General features: G+C 32.7%; 1 protein-coding gene across 2 annotated transcripts in view; it reads right to left on the bottom strand.

Annotated features, from left to right (window-relative positions):
- Positions 1–10,875, bottom strand: part of LOC108729231 (uncharacterized) — a 111,474-nt gene extending 100,599 nt beyond the window's left edge. For both annotated transcript variants that reach the window (XM_018458244.1, XM_018458245.1), the window contains exon 1: positions 10,477–10,875. In XM_018458244.1, coding sequence (XP_018313746.1) covers positions 10,477–10,708 — 232 coding nt within the window. In that variant the 5' untranslated portion in view covers positions 10,709–10,875. The remainder of the gene's footprint in view (positions 1–10,476) is intronic.
- Between the last annotated feature and the right edge of the window lie 2,998 nt (positions 10,876–13,873).

Genomic DNA, 13,873 nt, shown 5'->3' with positions numbered 1-13,873 from the left:
CCGCTAATGGTGCCGATCGAGGCCGCTACTCGTTATTAACGTGGAAAAACGTGGCAAGAGAGGATTAAAAGGAAATAGCCGACGAAAATAGCGAGCGACTGTATCGTCACGTCATTCGTCCTCACTAACTTTGTATCCGTCTAACTTTAGTAACTTTCGAACACGTTACTATCCAATAAAAAGAATCTTTGAAATAAAATTTCGTTAAAATATAGCCATAACGTATGTTTTTGTTATAACCTTTTATGCAATTTTAAACCAACTAATAACGTTTCCATCGCAATGTATAATAATTTTGAATTGCATAACACATTGTATAACACATCGACAACAAAATTACGAATATATAAGTATATATGTAATTCTTGATTTGTCATATCGCTTCATTACTTAAAAAAAAGCAATTCAAGGAATATTGTCTTATTTTCAACTTATTATCATAAGTTGAAATAAGTTAGATAAATATTATTATCAAAAGTGAATTAATTTAATTTAATTTTCGTAAAAAAATCATCAAAATCTCACCACTTAAAAAAAATCATCAAAATCATCACAACTAAAGAAGTAGTTTATTTAAGGATTGTGAAACAAAAATGACAAAAAAAGATTTGATTATAAAAACAATGTACAGAAAATTAGAGCTACTGAGACTCAAGAGCTGAACTCAATGCGCTATTAAATTAACAGCGTTTATATTTAAAACTATAATAAAGCAAATGTTTCGATTCGACTTCGAGCCATTTTTAGCACAAAAATAAATCAAATGAATACATTCTTGTATTGTCTATAATTATTGCACATAACTTGCAATCAATTTTTATTTTCAAATGTGTCCTGTTAGTAAGCTATTTGATTAGTATTATTAAAAATGTGATTCTAAATCAAAGTCAAATAAAAGAAAAGAAGGAATGATAAATAGACAAAGAATCAAAAGTAAATTAATATTTTTATAACTAGAAATAAAAACTCAATAATTAATAAATAAATAATTATAAAATGAATATTAATAAAATAAATAATTAATAAAATTTCCGGAACCGCGCGCGAGTGAAACTTCCAGTCATGTGATTTCAATGTCAAATCCGATAGAAGATGCTCAGCACGAAAATTACTTATGCAATTTAAAGGATGCTTTCTCCCTCTCGCATTAGGCTAATACACATTAAGCGAATTGGCCGAAAGCACGCACGCGCGCGTTTGTCGGGAGGTAAATCGAAAAAAGTTTTTTGCACGTCTCGGTCCTGTCGATTCCAGAATCCATGGCGCCACGAACCAGACCGAACATCTGGTACATGGCACCGACCCATCAGGTAGTCGATCCAGGTTTCTTACTTCCTACCCATACTCCTAGTTCTCTTCATGTCCCCCCTCGCTCCTCCTAACTCACTTCTATCCCAAAGCAACCCTCGTACCTAGCTTGCCACGACATTTTTTCCCTTTTTACTTGCGACCGCCGGAAAATCCCCGAGATTTTCTTCGGATTCTCCGAAACGGACTCCGAAAAGTCGTCGATCGGGCGCCATGATGTCGAGCGTGTTAACACAAGAGTAGGAAATACGGGAATGCCATGTACGTCTCGCAAGATCAATCGCATTGCAGAGGCCCACCCACTGAAATTCCCAATTTCTATACTTTCCTTTCTTCGTTTATTTCGCTTACGTGCTTTCTCCCATTTTCTCCTCTTACCCTCTTTCTTTTTTCCCTTCCCTCTCTCTCTCTCTCTCTCTCTCTCTGTTTTTCTAAATTTATAAATAATTCATGAGTGTTATCTACGATTCACATTTCTGAAAGATGACAAAAAATGGCAGAAAAACAAAATCTTTGAATCTGAGATGATAATAATAAAGGAATGCTGGCGCGACGTTAATTACCACCAATTTTGTAATACGAAAAGAAATAAATATTTTTATAAAGAGTTTTTAGTCTGAGTTATATACCACAATTGCATAAATCCTTAAATCTCCTTTGCACTTAATAATTTAATATCGCGATATATAATACAGCTGATGTATCAGAGGTTGCTTTGCTAAATGACTACGCCTTCTCGTCCTTTCGAAAATTACAGAGAATGTACCCTTGCCCTTCCACAAGCTAGTTTGCCCTTTGACGTGCAAAAGTCTAATCGAGAGCGTGGGATGAGAAAAATGTATCAGAAGCTTGAGTCTGAGCGAGTTCGCGGCCAGGGAGATCAAAGGGGATGTGTAATTTACTTCGGGGTTGCGAGACGTCGAAAGGTGGACGCCCTCAAGGATAGCTTGCGTGTCCATACGTGTGCACGCAAGAGATGCTTCGCAAGATCAATAATAGTAAAACAATGTATATATATATATTGATCTTGCGTGCATTAAATTATATGAAAATTTATTAATTCTTTTTAACATGTTTGAAATGATATCAAGTTTTTCTTTACTTATTTAGATCTAATACTAATAATAAATTATTAATTGGAGCTTTAATTAATAAATGAAACCCCAATTATATATATGTATATATTATAATAAAACAGTAAAGCTCTTAAAAGTTTTACACTAAATTATAATATTAAATAATTTTTTAATTATTTAACGTGTAATTTTCTTTGAGTTCAAATATTTTAATTTCGATATTGCCATATTTTAAAATATTTAAACTGTGAATTTTCTTCAGATCTTTGTGTGCTTTTAAATTTTTAATTTAAATAATTTACCTTTATAATTAAAAAATAAGTATTTTAAATTTTCGACGTTTTAAAATATTATATTTTTTAATATATAATTTCTCAAATTTTCTAACTAATTTTTATATTGCAAAAGACGACTTTATATACTTGAAGTAATCGTAAAGATGATACCTATATGCACGAAAAAGAGATGTGTTTGGAGCGTGTCGCGCGGTTTGTTGACAGGAAAGAAAATATTGGAGAAGAATTATGGAATTGCGGGAGACTGCATTAAAGCTTGATTTATCAACGACTAGCCTCGTTTTACCTTTCAAACGTGTAGAAATATCGTCGCATAAATTCCGAAGAGCTTACGCCAAACTTCTTCGTTTTTCTCGTGTCAAGGTGATATCATGAAATCTTTTGGTTTTATTGTTACAAGATTGTACAAATTTTATTTTGTGTGAATAAATCGTTGCAATAAGACGCGATTATTCGTTCTCTTAGTTTTCTCATAATTTAAATATTATTGTTTCAATCACATTGTTATTTTAATTTGAACATTTGTGATAAGATAATTTGTTAAATTTACAACTTTTTGTACTGCTATTATAAGCGTTACAAAGCAGTGTGAAATAAACTACAAAGAATAATTTAACAAGATAAACTATAAGAGGATTAAAAATAAATAGTATAAGCAGCAAGAAAAAGGATTATCTGATGCAATTCTCCTAGTGTGTTAAGACATGGCGACTATTTTACGAAGTAACATTCCAGCAATGGAAAATGATTAAAATTATTTATATATTTAATTATTTATTTGCCGCAATTCCATGCAAAATATTGTTTTGAACGAACCATGCGGAATATTAATAATTTCATTTATTATTAACAATCGCAAATGTATTTCTCGTCAAATTGGAATTTTAAGGATTTTTTTCTGATTTTTGTTCTCATCCTAAAGAGAGCTTTAAATTTACTGCGAAAAGTAGTTGATAAACGTGCAGAATTAGTTATCACAAAATTTTCTGCAAACTTCTGAATATTTTTTATTTATTTATTTTATTTATTATATCCTTTTTATTTATTTTTTCATTTTATTTATTTTCCTTTACATATATACCTTATACTTGTAATTAAATAAAGTAAAGATCGTAGAATATCTTCCATCTAACATCCTGTTTCATTTTATTTTAACAGGATGTTATAAAATAGATGAAGCTGACGTAAGACAGATGAGATTAATAAATAATAATATCTGTCAAGACGTTCTCTAGGAGAGCAGCATTATGCGCATTGCTTATTCTCGAGTTTTCAGCGCCTCGGGACAATTAGATTCGACATAACAAAAAGGATTAGGAATTAATATGGCACTGATTATTACTTTGAATCCTTACGGCGATGCCGGCCACGCTCTATGGTGTAATTCCAGACACTTTCCGTAACAATGCCGTGGAGCGAGCGCATCCTACGGAATTTTAAGCAAGCAGATCCAGGAAATTAGGAAGATTTGATCAGCCGGTCCTGGAATTACAAATAACCTTATTATCGTGGCGCACGCTGGCGGCCCCGGCACTCGCGATTTATACTGACAATGAGTGCCGAATTTCCTCTTTAACCGGCGAAAGCGGCATGATGATTAAATGATTTACATGAAAATCATTATACACACGCACGATACACCACGTCAAATCCCTTAAACTTTATGTTAATAACAAATTTTCATTGATCTATTTTGCTGTTAATCCATTTTATTTCTTTCGATCTCTTACGGTGCTCACGTCAGAATTTTACGTCGCGTTTGTTTATCATTTGTTTACCGTTCATAATTTACACTACTATTCAAAAATTTGGAACATTTTGCTGTTAATCCTTATAATCCTTATAATTTAATTTAAGGTTAATCCTTATAATTTTTAAACAAATCCACGATTTTTTATAGATGTACAATAATTATTTTAATGAAAATATATCAATTTTTATCTTTAAATGTACATACTATTAAAAATAAAATATTTATGTTATATAACTGTAATATAATTATTTAAGAAAGTTAATTAATTTTTTTTTTCAAAATTAACAAAATGCATCAAATTTTTTAGTGGTGTAGTGCACAGTGTGTACATCCTTGAAAACGTACTACTGAAAAATTGTTCTCTGTAAAAAAAGGACCTCTGTAATTTTATCTGAATGAAATTCTCACTCGCGTGCGGTTCGCTTGAAACGCACGTTGTCAAAATCCGCTTCCACCCTTTCACACCCTTTCGCCTATTTATCACCTTTTTCTTTTTTTGTTTTCGCGACCCTTCGGTAAGTCTTCACGCCGGCAATGAAGACAAATTGTCGGCATCCCACAGTTTTACGAAGACAGTAATTAATTGCCGGTCGCGTAACGAGACCTGCTTCGACTATCGACATGCATCGATTTAACGTCTAACAGGAGCAAATCCTTCTGTTAGATTTCTCTGATAGAGAATTCTTGTTTATTCATTTTCTTTAACCCTTTGTGGCATATAATTTTCTCAATCAGCCCAATTTAAATAAAACTTAATACTCGGAAGATTTTTGAGGTGGCTGATTTCGAATCCGAAATCCAAATTTGAAAATTAAAAAAATTCAAGTTAGCGAAAGCAGTATAGCGAATAAATCCCAGCAAATCAATACATATATAATATAATTTAGTTATAAATATAATTTTAAATCAAACATATATTTATTAAGTCATTTGTTAAATTTACAATTTTAAATGTACTGACAAGTCATATTACAAATTACAATAACATATGTGTAATTAATTACATCGCAGACAAAAATGTAACAACTAATAATGTAATTAATTGTATTGCAATGTCTGGAACGTATTAATTTATTAATTATATTGCATGTACTGCAAATGTACATCTAATTTATATATGATATACATTGTAATCGATTCTTTAAGCTTTTTTATCAAAGTATATGTCATTCCGATATTGTTCAATTTAACATCGTAGCTATTACTGTTAAAAATGCCACGAAATTTAATATATCGTTGCGCATGACTTAACACCGAGACACTACCGTGTCTCCTGATACTTTTAATTACATATGTAACTTTAAATTTAATATATTTGCAACTGAAAAATATATTTGTGTATATGTGCATAAAATTTAATGTACTTCTCATAAAATTTTATGTGGATATGCAAAGAATTTAATACATATGAACATTAAACTTAAGTTACTTATATAATAATTTCATTTTCATTTGACAACATTGAATGTTTTTAATGTACCCGCTTGAAATTTACTTTCGTTACATATAACGGAAGCAAAAAAATTTTTCTTTAACAGTATTCAAGCAACCATGACTTGACCTCAGATCGAGAGAAAGACTTTGAGTTCTCCATTTCCGAAATGAATTCCGCGCAATGACAAAGATAATAAAGACTCGTTAGTCCTGCGGATTCAGCGGAATATCGCTAGAGAAAGTCGCCCATTTGTCGACTTCTTTCTACCTTGATTCCGCTCGCTTAGTTTCCATTCTTCTCAGAATATCACAAAAAACTCTGCGAATTAATGTAAATTATGGCTACGAGATAGAAAAACAACTCACTGTACGCTACTGCAGCGAATTTCCAGGTGTCAAACCAACATAAATTAACTCACTGACGCATTGAGTTTAATTAAACAATTTGTGATAGACGAACATGTGAATGTAAATTATAAATTATACCTGAGACAATATAAACACAAATAAATTAAAGTCATAAATTGTTGAATAACATCTAGATTAACATATATTGACATTTTTCCCACACATTAAATAATCATAATTAATATTTATTTTAATAATTAAAATAGCCAGATAAAAAACTATAGGTTAAAAAATAACAAATGTTTAATTAAAAATGTTATGTAATAAAATATCGAAATTATACAACAGTAACAAAACAGTAAATCCATTAAAATTAAAATCGAGGAATATATAGCAGGGAAGTGTATGTACTCAGGATACATAGTACTCACACTTTGTTTGTTTGTTGTGTGTGTGTGTGTGTGTGTGTGTATGTGTGTGTGTGCATGTATGTATTTGCAATGTGTGTGTATTTTATATTTTGTATTTCAGCGGAAGACATAAAAATATTTTATATTTTATATTTCAAATCGAAAGATTAAAAGTATTTTGTATTTTGTAATTCAAATACTAAGATTGATTGTCAATCCTCTCTCTCTCTCTCTCTCTCTTCTCTCTCTCTTAGTATTTGAAATAGGTACTACAAAGTATAAAATATTTTCAATCTTTTAATTTGAAATACTGAAATACAAAATACTTGTATATGTTCCGCTGAAATATAAGATACAAAATATTTGTATGGGTTCCGCTAAGATACAAAATACAAAATAATACAATTGTATTATATTACGAACATTGTATTTAAGATAAAAATATTTGAAATACCCAAATGTATTATCTCAATTTTAGAAACACGAAGAGACTTTGTAAAACATAATTAATAATATATATTAATAATATATATAGTTTCGTATTTTAAGAATCAATTTTCTCTTACAAATAAGATCGTTTATATCGGTAGAGTTCGGTGAGCAAAAATCGTCCCGAAGGGTGAAGATTTATGAGGGGCCGGTTGGTTCCCGCCATCTTTGAATCACTAGTCTCCGCGGAGATGGTCGGCTCGTTTCTCTCCATCCGAGCTTAAAAGTATTTCCTTGCTGTTCTCACCGCTCATTTGAACTAATAACTCGCGCGCGATCTCTCCTAAGGGAGAAGGGAGAGGTACGGCCTTGAGGGCATGACTACTTACAGGTGAACCAACCTGACGCGGCGCCACAGAGAGCCGGCTTTTCCCACAGTTTTCCGGAGTAAAACTTTCGAATTTAATTCAGTTACTGTCTACCGTAACATATTCTGGGGTTTTTAGCGAAGTTGACGCGAAAGGGGGTCAATCTCCAATGCTTTCCCGGAGCACATGCAAATTGTCGAAATGAATGAAATAACAGCGCCAAAATCGCGTTGCATCATTCCATAATAACTTAAGATTGATATTGATAAGAATGGGATTGTACAATAGGATTAATTTGAATACTCATGACATAAAATAATGCTTCGTTGTTTGTTATCGTTTGATCGTACAGGAGAAGATCGTATGGCTCTCATTTACATTTGTATGATAATACGCTCAAATTTAAGAAGAATGAGAAAATACGTGCAATTAAATGCGCTAAAATGTGTATCTTATAAAAATATTTCGAAATACTTGAAAATAAAAATGCGTTATAATAAATGCTGTCTATTGTGCATTGGCATATTAGTTATAATAGCATTATAATGGTATAACGGCTAGCCACTGAATAAATAATTCCACACACAATCAGAATTAGAATTTACCACAATAGCGGAGATGTTAACAAAGGACGTTATGTAATATCTACATTGATTAACATGTTCTCCTAATAACTGTGATTTTTCTCCTAATAACTAATAACTGATTTTAAATATACAATGTTGCCAAGAAAATTCTATACTTAGAAAATATACTAAGAAAATCGCCGACGATACGTGAAAGAAGTTTGATGAAAGTCGATTTCTACAACTTTAAAATTAATTATTAGTCGTACAGAGAAGATTGCCGCAAATAAAATCGTTTATTAATCATCAAATAATACACACACAAATGGCGGCTCCATTATGAAATCGCTGCGCGTACAGGTTTCCAATGCAACCAGATAATAGCGTTTCGCCGAAATATAAATCTCTCGTTTGGCTTTCCCCGCACAAATAACTGATAATTAACAACGACTTGAATTCTCTCCTCACTCTCGTACATTATTTTTAAATTGTAATTTTCCTATATTAATTTTACATCTTATTTATGAGCATTATTTGAGTCATATATTCCACTCATATGATATATAAAATGCAAGGATTTTAAAAACATTTTTAATGTAAAAAAAATTAATATTTCGTATTTTTAATTTTTTTATAATAGTAGATTTTCTTATAGTAGTACACATGATATATTAAAATTTTTATTATTATTTATTTATTTTAAACACAATAAATAGTATTCAATAAATTATCGCAATAAGTATATACATATCTAGAATTATATCGTAATTTGAAAATATAGTTCAGTTTTGCACAATTTATTAAAAATTTATTATTGAATTTTATTGTAATCTTAGAGATTTATTAATTGTAAGATTTTATTTGAGATTATTACATTTTATCTGAAAATTTGTGATTAAATCTTAACTATAATTCTTCATTTTACTTTCAATTTGAATTATTTTGATCTTTACATACGAAACTTAATCAGATCCAACTTGAAACTTCATTTTTTTTTAATCCCTTCACCATTATATCTAAAGAAGAAAGGAATCGGAAACTTGTTTGCTTTCGTCTTTTAGTATATGAAATTTTAAATTTAATTTTGAAATTTTGTAATTGAACATCGGTTAATTTAATCGGAAATTAATTATTTGCTTTATGCTTTTATTGACTAATCTTTGTCATGAAATAAAATTGGAAGTAGATATGAAGTAAAGAATCGCACAATTACGTGGTAGTAGATTAAATTTTATTCAATTTAAACAAATCCACTGAACCGTGACAAATCTTAATGGGACAGAGAAAAAACAGTAAAACCCTTTCTCGCAGCGCGACCAACCTTCACTAACTTGATAGACGCTATGGCGCCCATCACCGTGAATAAATAACGACGGAGCTCCTGAGCGCAACCCTCAAAGAACTGAAACCCGATAGAGAACTCAGAACAATAAGGATAGATCGCCCGATCGCGGAATACATTAAGTACAGCTCTGTGTACGGTGTACGGGCAGTGAACAATGTTTGAAGGTAACTTCCGCGCGATGCGAGGGATGAGGGGTGAACTCCGAGGATTGAAGAAATGGCAAGGACAACGAGAGAAATAAAAGTCGAAAGCTTCAGCGAGCGAGACGAGACTGTGAGGGAAATAAAAAGGAATCGTCATCGTCTGGTTGCAACCAGTCTTGTAACCGCGCCATCCGTAGATGTTCTCTTCCTCCCTCCTCCATTCTTCCCTCTTACCATTCCTCACAAATCTCCCTTCTTCCTACCGCGCTCTTTACAACCGCTGTCATTTGTTTTTACGTTTACTCCTTGCCGTTTCTGAAAATCCTCCGCGAGATCTGTCGCACTGTGAGATTTCATCGAGAAAACGGGAGAGATAGAACTCTCGTGGAACCAATTATAAACCTCCGCAGGCATTCGTGAAATCTATCATTTTTCACAACGTGAATATTTGTTAAAGTTATATAGGGTTTTAATTGTAACTGTTATATAATTCACATCATATAAAAGAACACGGAGGAAAATGGTTGAGTAATTCTTATCTAACAAGACTGGTAAAAACATTCTGGCTATTTTTGCCGAATTTATAACAAACTTTACTTGCCTAAAAACAAAAATATTGGAGGTGTAATAAAAAAACGTTAGATACAATTATAGTAAATTCGTTCATGTAATTATACAATTGAGTAAATCATCCTCCAGACTATAAGTACGAACAACTTCCAACTTTACGAAACGTGAAAAGTATCTTTCAATATGGCTATATACTCATTCAAAATATTTTTGAAGTATGTATGAATTAATTTTGTCACATTTTCACAATTTGGAACAAATAAAACTGGTACCATCATATTCAACGACTCAAGTCATAAAATTACATATGCAATTTACGTTACACTTTTCAAGTTGAAATTGGCCTATTTGTCTTTTACCAATTGTTCTCTTTTTCTCTATCTATAATATTTTTGAATCGCTATGAAAGTATAAAATATAATTTACTTACGCAGAGTCAGATTGGAGGGATTCATGATCGTCGAGCAGACTCTGAAAAGTCCCAGCTTGAATTTCACGCTGACTGCAGAATTCTTAGATACGTCCGGCACGGCAAGCTTTTCCTCGGTGTGTAGCCAGGTTGGACCCGAAAGAGCGACGCCGAGGGCCGCCAGCGCGGCGAGGCCGCATACTACGCCGCATCCGGTCAGTCTGATACCACCTGGGCCACCTGAGCAGCACATCTTCTCGTTTTTCAAATGATCTTCAGAGTGACATCGTTAGCGAATCATCTCCTCGACGCAAAGGATCCTCTTCGATTCGCCGCCCCGCCCTGCATAACCTCGAAATCTTCCTCGATGCTGCACCTCGACGTACTAGTCAGAATTTTACTCGACTTTTTCGTTTTCTTTTTTTAGAGTAATCAAAAGAGCAACGTGGAGCTTTAGAGAACTTGAGAATAATTCTTATCTCGTCTCTTCTTTGTAGCTTTAACACGCTCGTATTATCTCTGAGAAATCTTATGCTTCCTCGTGATTACTTTCCCGTCAATCAATTCAGCCTTTTCCTTTAGCAAAAAAAATTGAATGGAAAATTATCATACACTGAGAAAAATGTTTTGATTATATAATCAAGAAATACAAAACGCATTCTAATCCATAGACTTCTATGTAGAGTGAGGCACCTAACTTTCATGCTAAATTGAATAACATACGAGTATATGTAGATGAGAATCGCTTATTCGTGTTAAACATTACTTATTGTTAGAAATACAGCTGGCTTATTCATCTCACAACATTCATCTGAAATATTTATTTCTAATTCCTTGTTAATTTTTGTTTTCTTGAATATCTCGTTATCTATTAATTTAGGCCAATCAATGGTAATACATTCGAACGCAAAATTAAACATACCTTCTAACAGTGGCATGAAAAACATAAATTTCATTTTAAGAAAGAAAGTTATCTTAAAAATTTTTTAATATCTCCACTTATAAAAAAATATATACACTATGTAATAATACCTTTAAAGTCATGCAACTTTGTATGTAACAATTTTCCGCACAACTTTTAATAAGTTTCTCGAAGTATACAAATTGCCTTACCCTGGATAAGTATTATACTAGATTACTAACAATCGTTTTATAATGAAGCCTTGTTACTATATTTAATGTAGAATAAAAATCATATATGTACCTGCAAGGTGTAAAATTTCAACATATGCAACAAGTATGAAACACGTCCCAGACATTTTTCAATATTTTTATTTAAAATCAACATTATTATTTTTTATTTATTTTGATTTAACCGCGCATATTCATACTGTACACTGCATATTATCCCACAGTAAATATGGTTTAGCATTATATTTTAAACCGTGAATTCATTAAGTGTTAGCGTAATATGCAAGTGTTCCGATATAAGTAATCGAATAGAGTGTTTTGATCATACTAATTAGAATTCTAATTATCGTAATTGAGAATTTCTGGTTAACTAGACGAAAATGTTTGATAGATTTAACTATAAGTATCTGCTTTCTGCCTTTCTAGTCAAATTATTAAATTTTCAATTCATAGAATCAAATTTTACTCTCCGTTTAACTTACTTTTTTCCTAATTTCTAATCTAAAGTAGCATCAAACGGGAACATGCAGTGGAATTCGGAAAATAAAGGTTTCCAAGAATATTGTATATATCTATGTGTGGGTATTAAAAATGCTAGGAAAAGAACTGTGCAAAAAAGAAACGCTAAATTCTTACGAGAGGCGACCGTTAATAGATTTCGCGTTATGCGGAAAAACCATTAAAACGCACGTTTATTCGCTCCCTCGAAGAAATTAATTCTGATTGCCCTTATCATGAGCGGCTCGAAAAAAAAGCTCGTGGGAGCAGAGGAAGCCATTACCGCCGTCACGTTTTCCACGACCTGGATGGATGGCAGCGAGAGTCTCTCTAACTTTTCTGACTTTTTCTTTCTCTCCCTCGAAAACGCGGGGAGGCAGATTTCCTTGCACGCGTGCGTAAATAATTTTTCCTGACAGAAGAACGAGGGTTTCTCGAATGAAACTTCACGGATACTTGATCTCTGATCGTGAACGAGAACTATTCCATTCAGCATGTTCCATCCAGAAATCTGATGAAAGAAGAAGAAACTTCTTGCACGCTCCCGTGCGTAACTTTTTTTATTAGAATCGGCGAAGGGTGCGTAAAAATGTTTGAACGTTATCCGATTTCGCAGCCGCAACTTGAAACCAGCGAGAGGATATCTCTCGATTTGTGTGCGTCAATAAAAAATCGCCTACCCGCACTGACAACGAAATAATAGCAATAATTGCTTCCTGGCTCGAGCTCGGCGAGCCGCGAAAAAAAGATATACGTTTTGTAGCGCAATGTATATGTATCTATATCGACGCGGTCCGTATTAGGCTCGCGCGTGCGCGCGATTTATATCCGCTGCAGATGGCAGTTGCAATTACAGCGTCATTCTTTCGCTCCAAACTAATTAATTGAAAAACGGCGTACCTCATCCGCCGCGCCAGCATTTCCCGGAGAGCCCTCGACAGATTTCCGGTCTTGTTAGAAAGGAGTTTCGAGTGCTGCTTAAGTCTGTTCCACATCTTTTTCTCCGCTCGCCCGCTGCCTACTTTCTCATCGTCCCCTTCCCCGCTCCATTCCGAGTATCACGTAATTAAAAGTTCGAACCGACCGCGATTTACGCCTGACGGAAATCTTCTAGTCCCCCTCCGACACTTCTGGTACTACGTAATCCAAAGAAGGGACAGCTTTCTTTTTTTCCTTTTGTTATTACTCCTTGAGAACTTTGGCCGGCCGAGAGTTCAGAAATTCCATAGCGGGATTTCTGCACTCTCTGTCCTCCTTTCTTCTTCTTTCTCTCTCTTTCTTGCAACTAAGAAGTAACAGAGAAAAGTCCTGGCAGTTGAGCTTTTTGTCAACCCCCTCCTAGTCCGTTCACAGTGTAAACACAATACATGTGTTACGCCTATTTAATTTTCTTTTAAAAGATTAAATATGTCGATAAACCCTTCTAGAAATTTAATAATATAATAGTATACTGACTAATTAATCACTTATTTTAATTATTAAAAGTACTGTTAACAATATTTTCAATATTCAAAATAAGTGATTATAATTGGCCATTATGAGTATTAAATTTTTATAAGAGAATAATTTATAACGTTATAATTTTATCTGCGTTATAAATTATTTCCTTATAGAAATTTAATAATTATACAGTACTGGCCAATTTAACTTTAACACAAAAATTTAACTTCAATAAAAAAATTTAACTTGAAAGATTAAATATAATCTAATTTAGCAAACTAAAATATCGTGCTTTGGTCTGATCAATTTGGATAGAAAAACTTAACAAATTTAAAACGCTAAAATTGCT

The sequence above is a fragment of the Mycetomoellerius zeteki genome, unplaced genomic scaffold (genome assembly GCF_001594055.1).
Source record: "Mycetomoellerius zeteki isolate Tzet28-1 unplaced genomic scaffold, Tzet1.0 scaffold707, whole genome shotgun sequence".
NCBI classification, from domain to species: domain Eukaryota; kingdom Metazoa; phylum Arthropoda; class Insecta; order Hymenoptera; family Formicidae; genus Mycetomoellerius; species Mycetomoellerius zeteki.
The sequence above is the reverse complement of the archived record's forward strand: the minus strand, read 5'-3'. Positions and strand labels throughout refer to the sequence as shown.